This window comes from Chiloscyllium punctatum, chromosome 20 (genome assembly GCF_047496795.1).
Source record: "Chiloscyllium punctatum isolate Juve2018m chromosome 20, sChiPun1.3, whole genome shotgun sequence".
Taxonomy (NCBI): domain Eukaryota; kingdom Metazoa; phylum Chordata; class Chondrichthyes; order Orectolobiformes; family Hemiscylliidae; genus Chiloscyllium; species Chiloscyllium punctatum.
The window spans coordinates 30,772,605-30,794,366 of record NC_092758.1 but is presented as its reverse complement, the minus strand read 5'-3'; the positions used below and the strand labels follow the sequence as shown (position 1 = coordinate 30,794,366).

General features: G+C 41.1%; 1 protein-coding gene across 2 annotated transcripts in view; it reads right to left on the bottom strand.

Annotated features, from left to right (window-relative positions):
• Positions 1 to 21,762, bottom strand: part of LOC140492001 (organic cation/carnitine transporter 2-like) — a 65,118-nt gene that overhangs the window by 39,734 nt on the left and 3,622 nt on the right. The window contains exons 2-4 of one of the 2 annotated variants that reach the window (XM_072590578.1): positions 17,529 to 17,632; positions 10,923 to 11,077; positions 3,699 to 3,870 (exon numbers count right to left, since the gene is read on the bottom strand). In XM_072590578.1, the coding sequence (XP_072446679.1) occupies positions 3,699 to 3,870; positions 10,923 to 11,077; positions 17,529 to 17,632 (431 nt within the window). The remainder of the gene's footprint in view (positions 1 to 3,698; positions 3,871 to 10,922; positions 11,078 to 17,528; positions 17,633 to 21,762) is intronic. The other variant, XM_072590579.1, reaches the window with a different exon arrangement.

Sequence of the window (21,762 nt, the reverse complement as noted above, 5' to 3'; positions counted from 1 at the left end):
GCAGAGAGATTTAGATTGTAAAGGTGAGAGGTCCAAGAAATAGCTGATGAAATTCAATGTGAACAAATGTGAGATCTTGGACTTTGGAAAAAAGAATACAGGCATGGATTATTTTCTAAATGGTGAGGAAATTCATAAAGCCAAAGTGCAAAGGGATCTGGGAGTGCTAGTTCAGGATTCTCCAAAGGTTAACTTGCTGGTTGAGTCCGTGATTAAGAAAGTGAATGTAATGTTGTCATTTATCTCAAGAGGATTGAAATGTAAAAGCAGTGATGTGTGACTGAGACTTTACAAAGCTCTAGTTAGGTCCCATTTAGAATACTGTGTCCAGTTTTGGGCCCCACATCTCAGGAAGGACATACTGGCACTGAAGCGTGTCCAGGGGAGATTCACACGGATGATCCCTGGAATGGTAGACCTAACATATGCTGAATGGCTGAGAATCCTAGGTTTGTATTCATTAGAGTTTAGAAGGTTGAGGGGAGATTTAACAGAAACTTAGAAGATTATGGATGGCTTAGAAACGGTGGACGCTGGGAATTTGTTTCTGTTAGGCAGGGAGAATAGGACCTCTGGGCACAGCCTTAGAAATAAAGGGGGTCAATTTAGAACAGAAATGAGGAGACATTTCTTCAGCCAGAGAATGGTGGGCCTGTGGAATTCATTGCCATGGACCGCAGTGGAGGCCGGAATGTTAAATGTCTTCACAGCAGAGATTGATAAATCCTTGGTCTCACAAGGAATTAAGGGCTATATAAAGAGTGCGGGTAAGTGGTGTTGTCATGACTAAATGACAGAGTGGACTCGGTGGGTTGAATGGCCTTACTTCCATTCTTTTGTCTTATGGTCTTATGGTGACATCAACTTCCCTAATATCGATTGGAACCTCCTTAGTGCAAATAGTTTGGATGAAGTAGACTTTGACCGGTGTGTCCAGGAAGAATTCCTGACTCAGTACGGAGATAGGCTGACCAGAAGGGAGTCCACATTGGATTTGATGCTTGGCAATGAACCAGATAAGGTGTCAGATCTCTTGATGAGAGGGCATTTCAGTGTTAGTGAACATGACTCCTTGACTTTTACTATAGTCATGGTGATGGCTTGGAGCAGATGGTATGGGAAAGTATTTAATTTGGGGAGGGGGAATTACAATGCTATTGGCAGGAACTGTGGAGTATAAATTGGGTGCAGATATTCTCAGGGAAATGCATGACAGAAATGTGGACATTGTTTAGGGAGCTCTTGCTGCGAGTGTTGGATAGATTTGTCCCACTGAGGTAAGGAAGGGATGGTAGAGTGAAGGAACCTTGGATGACAAGAGATGTGGAACATCTTTGAGGAGAAAGAAGCTTACTTAAGGCTTAGGAAGCAATGATCGGACAGGGCTCTAGACGGTCAGAAGGTAGCCAGGAAGGAACTGAAGAATGGACTTAGGAGAGCTAGAAGGAGGCAATATAAAGCCTTGATGGGTAGGATTATGGAAAGGCCCAATGTATTCTACAATTATGAGAGGAACAAGAATGAGAGTTGGGCTTATCAGGGATAGCGGAGGGAACTTCTGCCTGGAGTTGGAGGAGGTAGGGGAGGTCCTTAATGAATACTTTGCTTCAGTATTCACTAGTGAGAGTAACTGTGATGTTTGTGAGGAAAATGTGAAACAGGCTGATATGCTCGAACAGGTTGATGTTAAAAAGGAGGATGTGCTGGAAACTTTGAAAAACATGAGGGTAGATAAGTCGTCTCAGCCAGAGGGGATATACCCAAGGTTACTACGGGAAGTGAGTGAAGAGATTGATGCACCTTTGGTGATGATCTTTGCATCCTCACTATCCACTGGAGTAGTACCAGATGATTGGAGAGTGGCAAATGTTATTCCCTTGTTCAAAAAAGCGAATAGTGATAATCCTGGGAATTATAGACTAGTTTTAACTTTGTGGTGGGTAAATTATTGGATAGAATTCTAAGATACAAGATTTATCATGATGTGGAAAAGCATAGCTTGATTAGAGATAGTCAGCATGGATTTGAGGGGCAGGTCATACCTCACAAGCCATACTGAATTCTTCAAGGATGTGACAAAACACATTGTTGCAGGTAGAGCAGTGGATGTAGTGCACATGGATTTTGAAACAAGGTGTTTGATAAGGTTCTGCATGGTAGGCTCATTCAGAAAATAAGGAAGCATGGGATACAGGGAAATTTGGCTGTCTGGATACAGAACTGGCTGGCCCATAGAAGATAGAGGGTGGTAATTGATGGAACGTATTCAGGCTGGAGCTCGGTGATCAGTGGCGTTCTGCAGGGATTTGTGCTTGAACCTCTGTTCTTGGTGATTTTTATAAATGAGTTGGATGAGGAAGTGGAAGGGTGGGTTAGTAAATTTTCCAATGACATGAAGGTTGCTGGAGTTATGGATAGTATGGAGGGCAATGGATAGTATGGAGGGTATAGGTTGCAATGGGACATTAATAGGATGCAGAGCTGGGCTGAGAAGTGGCAGATGGAAAGTGTGAAGAGATTCATTTTGGAAGGTCAAATTGAATGCGGAATTCAGGGTTAAAGGCAGGGTTCTTGGCAGCATGGAGGAACAGATGAATCTTGGGATCCACATCCATAGATCCCTGAAAGTTACCACCCAAGTTGGTTAGGGTTGTTAAGAAGATGCATAGTGTGTTGGCTTTCATTAGCAGGGGGATTGAGTTTAAGAGCTGTGAGGTTATGCTGCAGCTCTATAAAACCCTGGTTAGATCACACTTGGAATATTGTTTTCAGTTCTGGTCACCTCATTATGGGAAGGATGTGGAAACTTTAGAGAAGGTGCAGTGGAGATTTACCACGATAGTGCCTTGACTGGAGGGCTGATCTCATGAAGAAAGATTGAGAGAGCTGGGGTTGTTCTCATTGGAGCGAAGAAGGATGAGATGTGACGTGATAGAGCTGTACAAGATGATGAGAGGCATAGCTGGAGTGGATAGCCAGAGATATTTTTCCCCAGGGCAGAAATGGCTATCACAAGGGGGCATAATTTTAAGGTAATTGGAGGAAGGTTTAGGGGAGGTGTCAAAATTAGGTTCTTTACACAGAGAGTGGTGGGTGCGTGGAATGCACTGCCAGCAGTGGTAGTACAGTCAGATACATTAGGGACATTTAAGTGAATCTTGGATACGCATATGGATGATAGTAAAATGTAGGGTATGTAGGTTAATTTGATCTTAAAGGTTGGCTCAACATCAAGGGCTGAAGGGCCTATACGGTGCTGTACTATTCTGTGTTCTATTTCCTCTGTGGTCAAGATGAAAATTGCTGCCATTGAATGCTCAGCCTCCCATCACAGTTAAGGAGAAAAAGCATGGAAGCTGGACTAGGCCATTTCACCCTTCTAGCCTGCTCTGGGTGATCATGTCTGATTATCCAATTCAGTAGTCTGTTCTTGCTTTTCCTCCCTATTCTTTAATTCCTTTAGCCCCAAGGGCTATATCCAACTTTTCCTTGAAACATAACAAACTTATATCCAACTCTATTTTGAAGTTTACAACATTAATTACTACATTTCTTTAAGAAACTTTCACGCTGATAAGCCATGCACACTCCTTTCCAAGAAGCACTCATCTTATTGGATAGAATCATTGACATAATTAGAAGCAATAAACGTCTTCACATTGGTGATTATAAAAGGTAAGGCTCCAAGTCCTACTTACCACCATAAAGGAATATACACTAGGCCACTGAGAGACAGTGTGAAAAGCAATATCCGCCAGCTTCTTAGGAAATATGCAATCAAAGGCAGGATCATATAGCCAACTGCATAAAAAATGGAAATTCCTACTGTACCGAATATAACCCGAATGTTTTTCCTCAAATGCTCTGATCCTGTGAAGTGAGAATAATCAGATCAAGCACAACATCATTATCTGAATGTATATATTATATATATATATATATGTATATATATACACACAAAATAGGATCAGATAGAGACCAACCAGCCCGTCAAGCCTGCCCCACCATTTAATAAAGGCTTGGCTGATTGTTTTTGCATTTTGAATTCCACATTTCCAGTTATTTTTGGTAACCTCTGATTCAATTTCCTCTTAAGAATCTATTCTCCTCTGTCTTAAAAATATTCAATGAGCCGGCTCACGCCACCTTCTGGGACTCTTAGTCCCAACAACACACAACACTCTGTGAGAAAATCAGTTCTCCTCATTTCTGTCATAAAAGGAGACCCCTAATTTTGAAACAGTTCCTCAATCCGGAGTTCACCCACAAGAGGAAACATAAATTCCATGTACACCATGTCATGATAATTCAGTTTCTTATACACCTCTCACATCACCCTTTACTCTTCTAAAACCCGAATGGATGTAAGCCCCGCCTGTCCAACCTATTGCTATACAAAAACCTGCTCATTCCATGTATCAATCTAATAAAGTTCCTCTGAACTTTCCTCCAATGTATTTTCATCTTTCCTCTAACAAAGAGACCGAAACAGCACAGACAATGTGCAATGTGGTCTCACAAATGCGCTGGATAACTGAAACAAAATATCCTTACTTTTATGTTCAGTTCCATGGATGGACTCCATTAGATTTCTGAATGACTTGATGCATAGAAATGTAAAAGATACAAAGAAAATAGGAGCAAGAGTTGGCTATTTGACCTTTCAAGCTTGAACTGCCATTCAGTGTGATCATATCTGATCATCCAATTCAATAGTCTATTCTTGCTTTTTCTCCATATTCTTTGATTCCTTTTGCCCCAAGTGCTATATTCAACCTTTCCTTGAAATTCACTATGGTTTGGCCTTGACTGCTTTCTGTGATTGTGATTTCCACAGATACACCACTCTCTTTGGTGAAGAAATTTCTCCATGTCTCAGTCCTAAATCATTTATTCCTGCACCAACCCTATCTAGTTGTGTCAGAGGATAATAGGTTTCTATGAGATTCCCCCCTCAATCTTCTGAATTGTGGCAAATATAATTCTAACTGATTCAATCCCTCATCATACATCAGTCCCGCCAAGCTAGCGATCATGGTAAACCTTCACTGCACTCCCTCGATAGCAAGAATATCCTTTCACAGATATGGAGACCAAAACTGCGTGAAATATTTCAAGTGTGGTCTCACTAAGGCCCTGTATAATTACAGCAAAACAGCTCTGCGCCTGTATTCAAATTGTCTCACTTTGAAGGCCAACATACCATTTACCTTCTCCACTTCCTGCTGCATCTACATGCTTATCTTGACTGACTGGTGTGCCAGGACACCAAGTCATGTTGTACCTTCTCCTCTCAATTAATAGCCATTCAGGTAATAAACCAGCTTCCTGCTTTTGCTCCAAAGTGGATAAACTCACATTTATCCACATTGAACTGCATCTAACATATATTTTCCCATTTACTCAACTAGTCCAAATTGCACTGTATCATCTCTCCATCATCCTCACAGCTCAGCCTTCCATCCAGCTCTTCGTTAAATCTTCTTGAGTTGGACACATTTATTCCTGACATGTTTGCCCTGATTGTACTGACATCTAGGAGATCCCACATATTGTAGCCTTGACATACCACTTACCTTTCCATTTTTAAGATGTGTTTTTTTTACTTTAACTATTCAAATAATTTATCCAATTATGTGACTTCACATTAGCAGAAACTTTAACACTTCCTTAGTGAGATTCTTTCTGTAAATCTGTTGATAATCGTAGGCATTGACACTACTGACATGCTTCCTGGTCCCTGATAATTGCAGGATTTTTGTCAATATGTATCTGACATCCTGCCTTAAGATGCAGGTGAGTTGACCAGATTTTCATTCCCATGTTCTCAGTCTCTTAATCCTTCTGTTACCACAACATTTAAGCAAGCAAAATAGCCAATTCAACTTAATCTCCCTGCACCTTGTTAGAGCATAATGGACAGAACTACAGTCATATCATGCAACTGAAAATCTAGCATTGACATGTCATTTCAGGCTTTTAAGTCCATTCTAGAGTATGTGCTAAATGCTCATGCATATTTGTGTTACTGAGATTGAAACTATCCAGTTAGGTGCTCTGCCATCTACAGTCCCTTTGGGACAAACTTTTTTCAATGTTTCCTCTTGCCTTAGTGTGAACTCACACCACTTCTGACTTTCTCTTCCATTACTCTGAACCCACAATCTGTGCAACGTTTACGATTGTACATTTTATATTGCCTCTGCTTATTTCTCCGAACAAAATACATCATTTTGTATGTCTCTTCATTTACATTTATGGGTATATTTTCATCCATTTCAGCAGCCTATCTGCCTTCTCTTGAAGTCTTTCTCTATACATTTTGAAGTTCATATTAGCTACAGGTTTTGTGTCATCTACAAATTTTGAAACCGTGCCCTTTAGTCACACTTTAGTCTAGTCATTCATATATATCAAGAAAACAATGGCCCTAATAACATGATGTGGACAACTCCACTGTCTACCTTTCTCTCATTTTCAAGATGGCAGTAGAGTAGCAGGGATCCGCTCTTGCCTGGGGCTCATCCGCTCCACGTGCTTTCTTTCTTTTCGTTCTTTCTTCTTCTGATTATTTTCTTTCAGTTTTCCTTAAGTTTCCTTTCCTTTGGAGCCTTTTGTGGAATGGTCAGTCAGCAAAATAGGCGTGGCAGCGAGAGTGGAAGTGTGTGGATAGGCAGCTCCTCCTGGTGGTCAGAGGTGGTGGGAGAACGCAATAATGGGAATGTCCTCCTGGTGTTCAGGGCCGGCGGGGGAACGCAACAATGGGAATGTCCTCCTGGTGTTCAGGGCCGGCGGGGGAACACAACAATGGGAGTGTCCTCCTGGTGTTCAGGGCCGGTGAAGGCAAAGCTCCTCCAGCAATTGGAGGCGGTGGCAACAGCAGACTATGCAAAATGGTGGCTCCAGCAAGGCGACATCTCGGAGGAGGATGGCTGGAGCAGGACTCTTGGTGAGACAGTGTCAGCTACCTGGTCTGGCAGCACAGCCAGGGCCTCCTGGTTGGAGTAAGTTGAGAGCAGGAACTTCTGGCGTTGGTGAGATGACAGGTGCAGCATGGTATGCCAGGAGCCAGGACTTCTGGTGTCATCAAGGTGTCAGTGGAGCTGAGAACTCCTGGTTTCAGGGTGAGTGTGGGCTCAGCATGGGACCTGGCATTAGCAGCGGCATCGGTGAGGTGAACCCAGGGAGAAGAGATGGCACCTAAAGAGTGGCAATTCCTTTGTTTGTGGGTTGGGCACTGTTCTGGTTCCTGTCAAGTTTGTGTCCTTGATGCTATTGCACATTTTATTTCTTGGGTTTCAGATTTACTAGCAAGCCCAGTACGTGGAACTTTTTTTTTAGATTCCCTACAGTATGGAAACAGGCCCTTCGGCCCAGTAAGTCCACACCTACACTGCAAAGAGTAACTCACCCATTGCCCTTTCCTATATTTACCCCTGACTAATGCACTATGGACAATTTAGCAATGCCAATTCGCCTGACTTGCACATCTTTGGATTGTGGGAGGAAACTGGAGCACCTGGAGGAAACCTACGCAGACACAAGGAGAATGAGCAAACTCTACACAGACAGTCACCCAAGGCAGGAATTGAACCCAGGTCCCTGGCACTGTGAGGCAGCAGTGCTAACCACTGAGGCACCGTGCCACCCAAACTTCATCAGACATCTTTTGGAAAACTGCAGGTCCATCATATGAAATACACTACCTTCCTCAACTCTCTCTTCTATCGCATCCAAAAGCACTATCACGTTGGTTAGATAAAATTTGTCAATCACAAATCTATGTTGACTTTCCTTAACTTATCAATAATTGTCCAGGTGACAGTTAATGCTGCAGATTGTTATTACTGGTTGACCAATTTGTAGTTCCTGGATTTATCCTTACATCCTTATTCTGAAGAGTTGAAAAATGTAGTGCTAGAAAAGCACAGCAGGTCAGGAAGCATTCCTGATGAACAGCTTATATCCAAAACATTGACTCTCCTGCTCCTTGGATGCTTCCCAACCTGCTGTGTTTTTCCAGTGCCACACTTTTTGACTCTGATTCTCCAGCATCTGCAGTTTTCACTATCCCTATTCTGAATAAAGATATTATATTGCAATTGACCAGGCCCCTGGCACTTCTACCATTTCCAAAAAATGGAAAATTATGGCTAGTATCTGCAAGTTTTCATCTTCACTTCCTCAGCATCATTGGAAAGAGTCATAGTGTCATAGATGTATGCATGACTCCCATATATCTCATCTGGCCCTGGTGACTTATCAAGTTCCACCAAGATTTTGAATAACTTTTCATCAATTTTTAGTTCCCTTGGTATCTCAAATATTTGCACTTCCTCCAAACCCTGAACAGTATCCTTTTTACTTGATGAGGGCAGGTGCATGCACTTATTTAGCATCATAGCCTTTCCTTGCCTCAAAATATGATTCTCCTACTTGAGTGCTAATTTGTCCCACATGTCCCCTTACTAACTTGTCATTTTTTGCTTGTTAACTTGTTACTTGTTAATTTAGATTTTCTTATATGTTAGCTGCTAGTCTCTTCTTACATGCTCTCTTTACTTCACTTATTTCCATTTTCACTATCACACGGTGCTCACTATATGTGGCCTGGTTCTTGTACGTATCATTAACTTCACATCTATCTTACATCACTTGTCGTCTCTTCCTTCTAAGAGCTTTTGGCCATTTGGAAGGACTGCAACTTAACTAGGATTCTAGAAACAGACTCTGACCTTGCAGCAAGGTAACAAGAAAGAAGGATGTGCTGGATTTGCAGGGGTTTCCAGAGGACGTTAACAAGAACAAACCATGGGATGAAAGTTTTGTTATATTTGGAGTGGTTGAGGACTCTGGGTCTGTACTCAGTGGAGTTTAGAAGGATTAGGGAGGACCTCATTGGAAACTTACAGAATACTGACAGACCTGGATAGAATGTGGAGAAGATGCTTCCACTAGTAGGACTGACCCTTTAGGAACAACATGAGGGAGAATTTCTTCAGCCAGAGAGCAGTGCATCTGCAGTACTCAAAAAACATAGGAGGCTGTGAAAGCCAAGTTACTGACTGTATTTAAAACAGAGATAAATTGGTTCTTGATTGGTAAGGGATCAAAGGTTACATGGAGAAGGCAGGAGAATAGGGTAGAGAAATTTAGCAGCCATAACCGAAAGGTGAAGCAGACTCGATGGGGCGATTGCTCGAGTTTTTCTCTTATATATTTTATGGCGTTAGGGTATTATGGGGCTAGCCCATAGTGTGGGACTTGGGAAGATGTATGGTCGATGAGGATTGAGTTGACTTGTTCTACTTAAGGAATTGCCATCACAACCAGGACAACTCTCCATGAGCCATAAAGGATCTGATTAGGTGGGAAACCAAACCAACTCAAGAAACCTGACTATTTTTCTTGTATTTTTCTCTTTTTTTGATGGAACTGAAGAGTTGAGGTTAGGATCAGTTAAGTTTGAATAGCTGTGTGTTTTAACAGAGAAGAAAACAACTGTGTATGTTTGCTGTTGGGGACTCATCTGGATAATTATGGAATTAATTAAGGAACCATGGAACACTGTAGACAAATCAGAACTGGTTGTTGATTGCTCAGGACTGACTGCCAACTGGATGTAGAATTGGCCAATCAGTGAAGGAGGGTTTGAGCTATAGGGAGAGGCTGAATAGACTGGGATCTTTCTTCCTGGAGTGTCAGAGGCCGAGGGGTTACCTTATAGAGATTTATAAAATTATGAGGGGCATGGATGGGGTGAATAGCCAAGGTTTTTTTCCAGGTAGGGGAGTCCAAAACCAGAGGGCACAGGTTTAAGGTGAGAGGGGAAAGATTTAAAAGGAACCTACAGAGCAATGTTTTCATGGAGAGGGTGGTGCATGTATGAAATGAGCTGGCAGAGAAAGTGCTGGAGGCTGGTACAATTACAACATTTACAAGGCAAATTGATGGCTATATGAATATGAAGGGTTAGAGGGATATGGGACAAATGCTAGCAAATGGGACGAGATTAATTTAGGATTTCTGTCGGTGTGGATGAGGTGGATAGAATGGTCTGTTTCTGTGTAGTATAACTCGATGTCTCAATGACTGGTGTTCACAAGGCAACTGTAGAGAATGTTGATTTAAAAAGAAATTGAGTTTGAGAACTGATTCTGACTGGTTTTGACAAATGCAGTCTAGTTTCTGAAATTTTAAGAGGCTGCTGTTGCATTTTACTCTCTCTATTTTTATATCCACTTCCTGGATTGTTGAATGCTCTGAGAAAAGAAATCCCAGTTTGCAAGACAGAAGTAAATATTTCTGGAAACTCACTAAATTTTTGACAAAAGTAAATAAATAGTTTTTACTGCCTGTGAACAACTCATTATTCAAGGATTTCACAAATGCTTGGCATTCATCATTTGAAATTGTTTAACTGAACTGGCAAATTACAATTCTTTTATTTTCTTTTTAACTTATCCCTTTACTGTGTCTGACTACCTGTGTGTGAATCCTCAATATTATTCAGCTTACATAGTAGTTTATTTTTGTCCTGCTAAAGTGGCAGTATGAATAATAAAACGTTAATATTTGCTCATGTTACAAAAATTGGCATCCAAGATGTCTAATTCATAAAGTCTAGTTATGAACAATTAGATAATTGTGAAGGGCATTGAATATTACAATTTCCCTGTGTTGTGAATCCAAGAATAGTAGGTATCATGTGTTTTTGCTTGCTTTCCCTTGTGTTTAACACCAAGGTGCCAGCTGAGGTGTGAACATGTCCTTAATTGGCTACTTAAGAGTGAATTCAAATTTCAGGGTATTCTACCAGAATTCTGGGCCAATATCCAGTACATAGTGCCATACCAGGAGTGACAGAATCAGCAAAGATTTTGAGGTAAGGAATAATAAAAGTACTGAGAGTAGATATTTACCAAGAACAAATGCAGCGACATAGTTTGAAATCTGTCCAAAGCCCACAAGGAAATTTAGAAAGCAAAATATTTCCCAGTTTGGAGAGAACATTTGAACTATGCTGAATCCACTCTGTATAGCCATAGTTCCAAACAGAACTATCTTTCTCCCAAACCTGTAAAGCAGAAGCAAATAAAGATCATCTGATTAATCATATGCTGAAACATTTCTCCATATAAGCACACAAACTGGTATCTATGTTATCTCAGTTAAATATAAGTCATTGATATTATTGTGGACTTCCCCACTTATATGTAGGTTTACATCAAAAAGAACGATAAAAAAACCCTTTGATCTTTCTGTCTTATGTCTGCAACAACTTTGGCAAGGATTTGCCACAAGGAGTAAATATTTGTGACCCAGAAAGATCTCAGTCTTATATCTGGAGCTTTGAAAAGACTCACAAAAACAGCAATTAGTAGCAAAGAGAACACGTCAGGAGGTGGAGTCAGGTTCCCATATCTCTTGCCCTGAAACATACCATAGTGATATATTTGGAGGGGTTTTGTACACCTACCTGGCAAAAAAACAAAGCTGAGGTTTCCTTGAGAGTGAGGATGGCATAGGTATAATTCCTGCTTGTTCTCTGAAGGAAAGGGTTTCAAGCTTTACTTTTAACTTTAATGCCCCCTTTATAGAGTCATAGAGACATAGAGATGTACAGAATGGAAACAGACCCTTCAGTCTAACTCATCCATGCCCACCAGATATCCTAACCTAATCTAGTCACATTTGCCAGCACTTGGCCCATATCCCTCCAACCCTTCCGATTTGTATACCTCTCCAGTTGTCTTTTAAATGTTGCAACTCTACCAGCCTCCACCACTTCTTCTGGCAGATCATTCTGTACATGCATCACCCTTTTAAGTGAAAATGTTGCCCCTTAGGACCCTTTTAAGTTTTTCCCCTTTCGTCCTAAACCAATGCCCTCAAGTCCTGGACTCCCCGACCCCAGGGAAAAGACCTTGTCTATTTACTCTATCCATGCCCTTCATGATTTTATAAATCTCTAAAAGGTCACCCCTCAGCCTCTGATGCTCCAGGGAAAACAGCTCCAGCCTATCCAGCCTCTCCCTGTAGCTCAAATCCTCCAACCCTGACAACATCCTTGTAAATCTTTTCTGAACCCTTTCAAGTTTCACAACATCCTTCCAATAGCAGGGAGACCAAAATTGCAAGTCATATTCCAAAAGTGGCCTAAGCAATGTCCTGTACAGCTGCAAAAGTGGCAGATGGAGTTAAATTTAGATGAATGTGAGGTGCTGCATTTTGGAAAGGCAAATCAGAAGAGGACTTATACACTTAATAGTAAGGTACTGGGGAGTGTTGCTGAACACTCCTAGACTCAATCCTCTGTCCAATAAAGGAAAGCTACCAAATGCCTTCTTTACTATCCTATCTACCTGCGACTCCACTTTCTAGGAACAATGAATTTTCACTTCAAGGTCTCTTTGTTCAGCAACACTCCCCAGGACCTTACCATTAAGTATATAAGTCCTGCTCTGATTTGCCTTTCCAAAATGCAGCACCTCATATTTATCTAAATTCAACTCCATCTGGCACTCCTCAGCCCATTGGCCCATCTGATCAAGATCCTGTTGTATTCTGCGGTAACCTTCTTTGCTGTCCACCACACCTCCAATTTTGTTATAGAGGACCACAGCAAACTTTCCAAGATATTTACTTGGATAGATCCCTGTACCCCTTTCTAGTCTACTATTTCTTTTATGTACTTTCCATACATGTAATGAAATGACAGACCTTTCTGTCACAATTCCAGACCCTAATTGCGTGACATCACATTTGTTACTTTGCCAAATTACTTTAAACCTATGCTGACTCATTTCAACCCTTTGAGTGGGAATGATTTCTCCTCATCTACTCTGTCCAGATTGGTCATGATTATGAAAACTTTTGTCCAATCTACGCTTAGCCTTCTCTCTGAGAAAGATGATTCTGATCTCCCCAATCAATCTTCATAACTGAAGTTTCTCATCTGTGGAACCATTCTCATGGGCAACTTCTGCACTCTCTCCACTGCATTCACTGTTTCACTCTTTTCCTGATATGTAGCACCCAGAAAAATGTTCCAGCTGAGGTCTAACTGGCATCTTATATCCAAGCTCTTATACTCTATACTCAATTTGATTAGCAGGCATAACTGTTGAGTCCAAAACAATGCATACTTGGAATATGGCCATCATTGGCTAGATAATAAGTTATTATCTAACTGAAGCTATGAGTCAAAAAGTATGGTGCTGGAAAAGCACAGCCAGTCAGGCAGCATCCAAGGAGCAGGAGAGCCGACATTTCGAGCATAAGCTCTTCATCACTTTCTTTTTCTATCTTAAGATCTTCCAAGTAACAATTTGATGCAACTAACTGGTGTATTAAAACACTTTAGAAGAAATTTAAGAGTCAATGTCATTGGTGTGAGACTGGAAATATATGTAAAAACTGGACCTAGCACCGATTGCAGTTTCCTTCTCTAAAAAGACTCACTGAACTTGTTAGAATTTAATGATAATCCACGTTTCACCAATATAAGCATTTATTTCCATTTATTTAACAGCTATTAATTCCCTGTGCTGGGCTTTGAGTGCATAGTCAGACAAGATCGTTGGTATCCTAATTCAATAGCATAACCATCACATCATTCTTCAATTTCACTGTGTCTACCTTTGCTTCAATAGTGATGGACTAGCATTTTCTATGTGAATTTTGACAATTTCAGAGACAGAGATATTGAAGCAGATGCAATTCTGTTCAAAGTGGTGCCATTGCTAAAGCTTGTGTCCTTCTTTCCAGATTTCCCGTTTTAAATGTTCCAATCAGGTTTTCCCATGGCAATGTATTGAAACAACTCTTTCTTGAATTTATAACGGTATCCTGTATTACAAAATGAACTGTCCCTTCACTTCTTTCAAAACCTGACAAACATTTGATAAGGCTGATCACACGATCCTTCTCCAATGCCTTTCCACTGTCATCCAGCTGGGTGGAGTTGCACATAGTTATCTCAGCATAGCCAGAGAACAGATTGTTCCTGCACACTTACCCCTGATGATCCCCAATGAACTTGCCATGGCCCCTGCTGTGTCTCAACTATAAGCTGCCCCTCAACAACATCGCACTGTGTCACTTTTCACAATTTCATCTCTGCCATCCATGATTTCTACATTATTGTGCAGTTAACATGCAGAGCTGGATGAAGAAAAGCTTCCTCCAATTTAACATTGGAAAAACCAAAGCCAATGAAGTTTCACAACTCTGCTCTCTGGTTACTAACTTCCATCCCCTTTATTGCAAATAACTAAGACTGAATCAGACTTTTCACAACCTTGGTGACTTATTTGATCATGAAATGAGCCATAGTTCCACATGATTATTAAGACTACTTATTTCCAGGTTCACAACATTTCTCAATTCTGTCCTGCTTTCCCTTATCTATTGATGAATGGATATTTAATTCCTTCATACATTAGATCTTGACAATTTCAAAGAATGTCAGGCTGGCCTCTCACATTCCATAATACTGAAACTTATGATTATCTAAAACCACACTCCATGGTCTAACGCATACCAAATTACATTAATCTGTCTTCCTCTTGTCAGTAACATACTGGTTCCTATTTAAGCTTTGCCTCAACTTTATTCCTGTTTTCGAACCCCGCTATGGCTTTGCCTTCTCTGTATCACGATTCTAGCTATACAACTGTCTCAGAATTTTTAAAGAATCATTTCATGAGCTGGGGGCATTACTATGAAAGAAAGGACATGGATGAAGGGCCTGAAGGTATGGCAGCTAAATCTGCTGATAACACAAAGAGGAAAGTGAGTTGTGAACAGGAAGTCAGAATGCTCTAAACGTGGCACAGGTAGATCACGTGGGAAGGAAAAGATCTGACAAGTGTAGTATACTGTGGGAAAGTAAGTGAAAACAGCCATCTTTTGACAGGAAGAGTAACAAAAAAAGTTTAAATGACGGGAGATTGCAGAACTTTGAGATATAAAGTAATCTGGTGTTTTGGTGAACAAAACACAAAAGTTTACCATGCAGGTGCAGCAATTAATAGGAAAGCTAACAGAATGTCATTGTTTTTTATGAGTGAAGTTGATGATAAAAGTATAAAAGGTTGTGCTCCAGTTGTCAACAGGATCCATGGGACCACATCTAGATTGTAGGGTACAGTGTGGTTCTCTTGTAGGTAGGCTAGATTTCAATCCACTAGTGTTTTGAAGAGTAAGAGAAATCTTGTGTGTATCAGATACAATGGTGAAGGTCTTGATGGGATGGATGTGGAAAGGATGTTTCTCTTTGTGATTGAATCTAGGATGAAGGGTCACCGCATAAAACTAAAGGGTTACAAATTTAATGACAAAGACAAGGAGCTTATTCTGTCGTTGGGGGTGTCATGTGTTTTTGGAAATGTCTTCTTCAAAGGTAATGGAATGGAAGCAGAATGTTTGAATACTTTTTAAGGCAGATTCTTGATAAACAAGGGATAATAGGTTAGCAGTAGTAGGCAGGATTATGCAGTTATCAGATCAGCCATTATCTTATTCAATGGCAGATCAGGCTCAAGAAGCCAAGTCACTAATCCAGCCCCTGATTTTTAGGTTCATATGTTCACATGTTGCTTATCCCTAATTATTCTTCAGAAGGTGGTGGTGAATCACCTTATTTTTCTACTGCAGTCCATCTTCTCTCAAGATACTTGCATGGCTACTTAATAAGGGAGTTCTAGGTTTTGATCTTATGACAGTGAAGGAATGGTAATCTAGTTCAGGATGGCATGTGCCATGGAATTGGTTGCTACTCTTGTCTTTCTAAATGGTGTAGGTTATGGCTTTGGAACATGGCATTGAGGATCTTTGTTGATTTGATAATTCAGGTGTTAGGGAAAACAGGAGGTAGATTACACACCATAGAATTCCAGGCCTCTGACATTTTTTTATTCATGATGTGGAGGTGCCGGTGTTGGACTGGAGTGGACAAAGTTAAAAATCACATAACAACAAGTTATAGTCGAACTAGTTATACTCTGAAAGCTAGTACTTTCAAATAAACCTGTTGGACTATAACCTGGTGTTGTGTGAGTTTAAAAAACTTTTTATTCATTCTCTAATGAGAATGATGCTCTTCATATGGTGCTCTAGCCATGGTATTTTAAAATTTATTTATTAAGTCAAGTTCAGTTTTATGGTTATTTCTAATCCCTAACTTCTTGACAGTATGAAATTTAACAAAGATATCAATGCCTAGAGGCATTCTCTCTTCTTGGAGATGGTTGTTGTCTGATACATGCATGACACAAATGTTACTTTTCACTTGTTAGCTTAAGCCTAAATCTTGTCCAATCTTGCTGTATATAGATATGACTGCTTCAGTTACATAGCATTTAGGAATAGTGCTGAACATTGTGCAGTCATCAGTGAGCATGCCCACTTCTGACCTTATGATGGAGGGAAGGTCAATAATGAAGCAACTGAAGTTGGCAGTGCCAAGGATACATGAAGAACTCCTGCAGAAATGTCCTATGACTGAGGGGGTTAGCTTCACAAAACCTCAGCTGCCCTGAATCGTTTTAAGTCTAAATAAATTAGTGGAGAAACTTTCCCCTGAATCCATTGGCTGCTGTTTTCTGATCAGGCTACCATGTAGAATTTTGTCAAAAGCCTCACTAAATTCTATGAAGTCTCCATCGTCCTGCAACAAACACCACACCGCCCAGTCTTACTGCCTCAAGAATGTTAGATTTGTCAGAAATAAGCTTCCCTTAAAAAAATGTATTGACTGTCCTTGATTAACTTGTAGAAAGCACAGGAGAGTCAATGTTTTGGGCATAAGCTCTTCATCAGGAAGGCTTGATGAATAGCTTATGCTCGTAACATTGACTCTTCTGCTCCTTGGATGCTGCCTGACCGGGTGTGCTTTTGAAGCATCACACTTTCTGACCTTGATTAACTTGTGCCTTTTTAAGTGACTTATACTATGCTTGAGAATACTTTCTAATAGTTTTCCTATCATCATTGTTGGCTGATTGGTGTGTAATTGATTGGATGAACCCTTTTCATTTTAAATTAATATTCACAGGCTTTTTAATTCTTAAGCAGAAATTACTTTGCAATGTCTATGAGGATTAAGGAGGTGTAATGGCACTGCATTGATGCAAAAGCATGAGCATATTTGGTCAAATATAGCATCCTAATATGTAGAAATGCATTTCTCCAATCAAAGTGACTTTATTTTATCATATCTTTAACTCTGGAACCTGTTCATTAGAATTTAAATACTGGTTGATATGGAGGGACTGTTTTATGGGGAGAAATTGAATAGATTGGGCCTGTATATAGAATGTGAGGTGACCTTAATGAGACATTCAAGTTTCGTAAGGGACTTGACGGGGTAGATGTGGAAAGGTTGTTAAAGCACTGCATATTGTGAATTATGAATTCAGTTCTTGTTTTACCAATGCCCTCCCTTCCACCTAGTCTATTTCTGTCAAATGTGAAGAATAAATATTAGGCTCAAAACCACAGAGTTCAATACAAAAATAATTTACCTGTCTGATAACTGTCCACAACACAAAGAACCAACCAGCACTCCCATGAAGAATACAGACATAACAAATGGTCCTTTCCAGTCATCATTACACACCAAATCCCACTGAAAGGCAAAGCAAATAGAAAATGTTATAAATGTAATTTGAGGAAAGTTACGGAGAAATTGTTTAATTGTACTGGATCTAAGAATAGTAGGATATAGGCAACCTGAACAACATATTTGGTTCAACAATCTGGCTGCACCATTAGCATGGGTTAAGGGGAAGCATCTACACTTAAAACCTGTGGGTTGAAATCACTGTCCAAAGCCTTCAGCACATGATTCATCGAGGCTACTGCTTTAGTTCAATACTGAGGTTGTCCAGTTTTTTGGATTGGGATATTAAAATGCCCTCTCAGGTAGATAGGAAATATTCTATGGCACTAATTAAAGATAAGCAGGATAGCTTTCTGGTCAAAATTTATTTCTCAACCAATATTACTGAGAGAGATTATTCTGTTGGTCAATTTATTGTTTGTGAATTTTGTTGCCACATTTGTCAATAGGAGAACAGAGTTCATTTTTCACACTTAAGTATTTTCAAAATAAGTCATGAAAGAACATGTGAAAGGCAGTTCTTTCTAATTCTAACAAGTAATATGCAATTTGTACTGTATGATGGACACAATGTATTTCATAAACCAAATGACACAAATGCCAGTCATTTGGTTTATTTCCAGCATGACCTTATTTTAATTTTCCGTAATTAGCTCTCTGCCTCAATTAATCAGATTATAAATCATACCTTCAGTTGTTATTCAGCTGTTGACACTTTACTCACACCATCTGACACTCTTATTCACCTAAAGAGACCTATCATTCGACTTGTTGTCACTTCACTCACACCACTTATATGTTTTTTTTTATCTCTGTGATTATAAAGTCCATACCTCACTGCTCTCTTCACTTCATCTGATGTGAAAGCTTGCAATTTCAAATAAACCTATTGGACTATAATCTGGTGTTGTGTGACTTTTGATCAAATGTATGTAGATAAAGTCTTGTATACGTAAGAAATGTCTTTGCTTTGTTTGTTCTCCAGATGTAAAGATTGTGCAGAATTGACCTGCTGTAGTGACTATGTATGCATATAAAGATTTTCTACAAATAAGTATATTTTGAAATTACAAAAATTGAAACTCTCGCTTTCCAGCACTTCAGAGGCTGCATGTGGAACAGTCCTTTACAATGTACCTTTGTACATTATCAGATGTGGAGAGTAAACATTGAGCTATAACTCTTCTGACAGAGTTCAATGGGAAAAAAAACTATCTAATAACTGTCCACAACAAAAACAACTAATTAACAATCCCATGATGAATGCAGACATAACAAATGGCCCCTTCCAGTCATTAATACAATTCAAATCCCACTGAAAAGCAAAGAAAACAGAACATTTTATAAATATGGTCTAGGAATGTTACATTGCAGAGTGTGGTGCTGGAAAAGCACAGCAGGTCAGGCAGTATCAGAGGAGCAGGAGAATCGACATTTCGAGCACAAGCCCTTCATCAGGAGTGAGGTTTGTGGGCCAGGGGGCTGAGAGATAAATGGGAGAAGGGTGGGGCTGGGGGCAAGTTAGTTGAGAATGTGATAGGTAGATGAAGGTTGGTGGGAAGGTGGTAGATCGGAGTGGAGGGTGGAGTGGATAGATGGGAAGGATGATGGACAGGTCAAGAGGGCACTGCTGAATTGGAAGGTTGAGACCGGGATAAGGTGAAGGAAGAGAAATGGGGAAACTGGTGAAATCCACATTGATCCCTTGTGGATTGCAGGGTTCCAACGCACTCCAACATTACATTGCACCATTGTAACTGAGCAAATGGCTAAGAAAGGGAAGCTGGCACCACATGTCAAAAGTAATCTAACCTGGATTGTAACAAGGTACAAACAAGCTATTCCTGATTGGAAGGCAAGTTGCAACGTTGATGACAACAGAAGTGTAATCAATATGATCTTGTGTTGATGAACGAATCTAAATGATCATCAATAATGTCACATCACAAACTTCACAAGGTAGAAAATCCTACAATAAATCAGGATTCTTCGACATCAGAATTCTGGAGAATTACACTGCACAAGAATTGAACCCTAAACATATCCAGACACAGATGCTGTTGGTTGGAATCATAGCTAAATTCCACCACTCATCAGGTAATGATTAGGGTGGGTTGTGAGGCTTAACTCGCTTGCTTGTAGGGTCGTGTTTTGGTTGTTACATGCAATAAAATTCAAGTAATTGCTTTAGCATTAGTTTGTGAGAATTCTCAATAAGTAGCAGAAGTAAAGGTAGCTTATGGTAATTTAGTCACAACAGTCTCCCTAGCAGCTTGACTGACCTAGTCCCAATCCCCAGGTTGGCTTCTCTTTGACCTGTAGGACTGAATGTGGCCAATACTGTGGATTGGCATTGAGCAAGCTGATTGTGACATTGCCCACCCGCGCTCCTGACTGTAGTCTCACTTTAACCCACAAAGGACTGGTCTTATTTCAGTTTCAGGCATCTCCATTTGGTTGAAGCAATGTGCCTTGTTTCTCTGGCACATGCTTCAAGTGTGGCACTGACATAGTAAGTTCCTCGCAGCAATATATCCGTCTCCTAAACTGTTCAGTGCTCTGAACCAAAATGAGCTGCTGCCTCTCCCATTGCACAAAAAAAGTGCAGAAGCCTCCAAGCAAGTGCAAAGTGAGCAAGCACAGAGAAGCATGTGTTCCTCTGCAGGCTGTGTCATCTGAAAGAAACTTGCAAGTCTTGAATGTCCCAAAGCTCCAAAGTGAATTCCTGAAGGGCTGAAATGGTGGGCCAGTTTGTCTGGCATGATGATGTGGTTTGCTGATGCCACCTTGCTTGGACAAAGGCTGAAGGAGAATAGAGTCCACAAACCATGTAGGGACAATGTGGTGAAGCCAGAATTGGTTGAAGGTTGTAAAGGCAAACAGCAAACTGCTGCTACCAGGTAATTGGTCACTTTCATGTGGAATTGCGTCATCTAGTTAATCTGTATTGTAATTAAATAACTGTTGGGTGCTGCAGGGAAATGAGATGAATTGGATCGTTAATGGGACACAAATGCATTGAAGTAAGGTCATCTCTGTTTGTTGTTGAGGTTCGGAACTTCCCATTGAAATAATCAGGAGAATATCAGAATTTTCCTCTTTGGCCAGACTCTGATAGTGCTTCTCTTTCGTTGGGTTTTTCCTCATTTCTCGCCATTGGCCATGTGCTCAAGGGAACGGAAAAATCAATCCGATATTGAGACTGTGGAATTTTCAAACTTCAGGAGATGGTCGAGCTTGTGGGCCCATGGGCCGTCAGTTTGGCCAGGGGACAATGATAGCCGCGCCTCCGGCCTGGGTATCCTGATGCGAGGAGGCAACTTTACCATCTCCGAGGTTAAGGAGGTGGTGGGCGGGCGCCTCCTCGTCGCCGACATCATGTACAGGAATGCTCCCCTGAGACTGATTAATGTGTACGCACCAGTGGGTAAGAATGAATGGTTGGCCGTCCTGCAGCAGCTTCCACTGTTGCTGGCTACGTCCAGGCTGGTCATTCTGGCTGGAGACTTCAACTGCATCATTGATGCAGATGGACGATCCGGCGGGGGGGACAGTAAACTGGACGCCACGTCCAAAGCCCTGATGGACACGGTAAAAGATGCCAAGCTGCATGATGTCTTCAGCACCCCTGCAGACGGAGCGCAGCGTAGATACACCTGATCATGGGCAGATGGGTCTGTCCGCTCAAGGATAGATTACCTGTTGTGTCCCGAACGCTCTCGGTCAGATCCACTGATGTCAAGCCGGTGTTCTTCTCTGACCACTGCCTCCTGCTGGCCGACGGTCACCTACTGGATGAGCAGCGGGCTGGTAAGGGAACGTGGAAGCTGGACACAAAGCTGTTGACCCCAGGAAACATTGAGGAGCTCAAGAGGGACTACGCAGGTTGGGGAACCATGAAGCCCCTCTTTGAGTCCCCAGCAGACTGGTGGGAAACAATAAAAGGGAACATCATCCTCAAAGGTGTTCAGGAGGCGAGAGAGAGACGGGAAAACTGTCCCAGCTCCAGGAAAGTATGCAGAACCTGCTCCTGCTGCAGACGTTGGGGATCGATGTCACGGAGGACCTCAAGGACGTGAAGCGCCAGCAAGCCTCGCTCCTTGCCTCGGAGGCCTCCAAGATAATCTTCCGGTCCA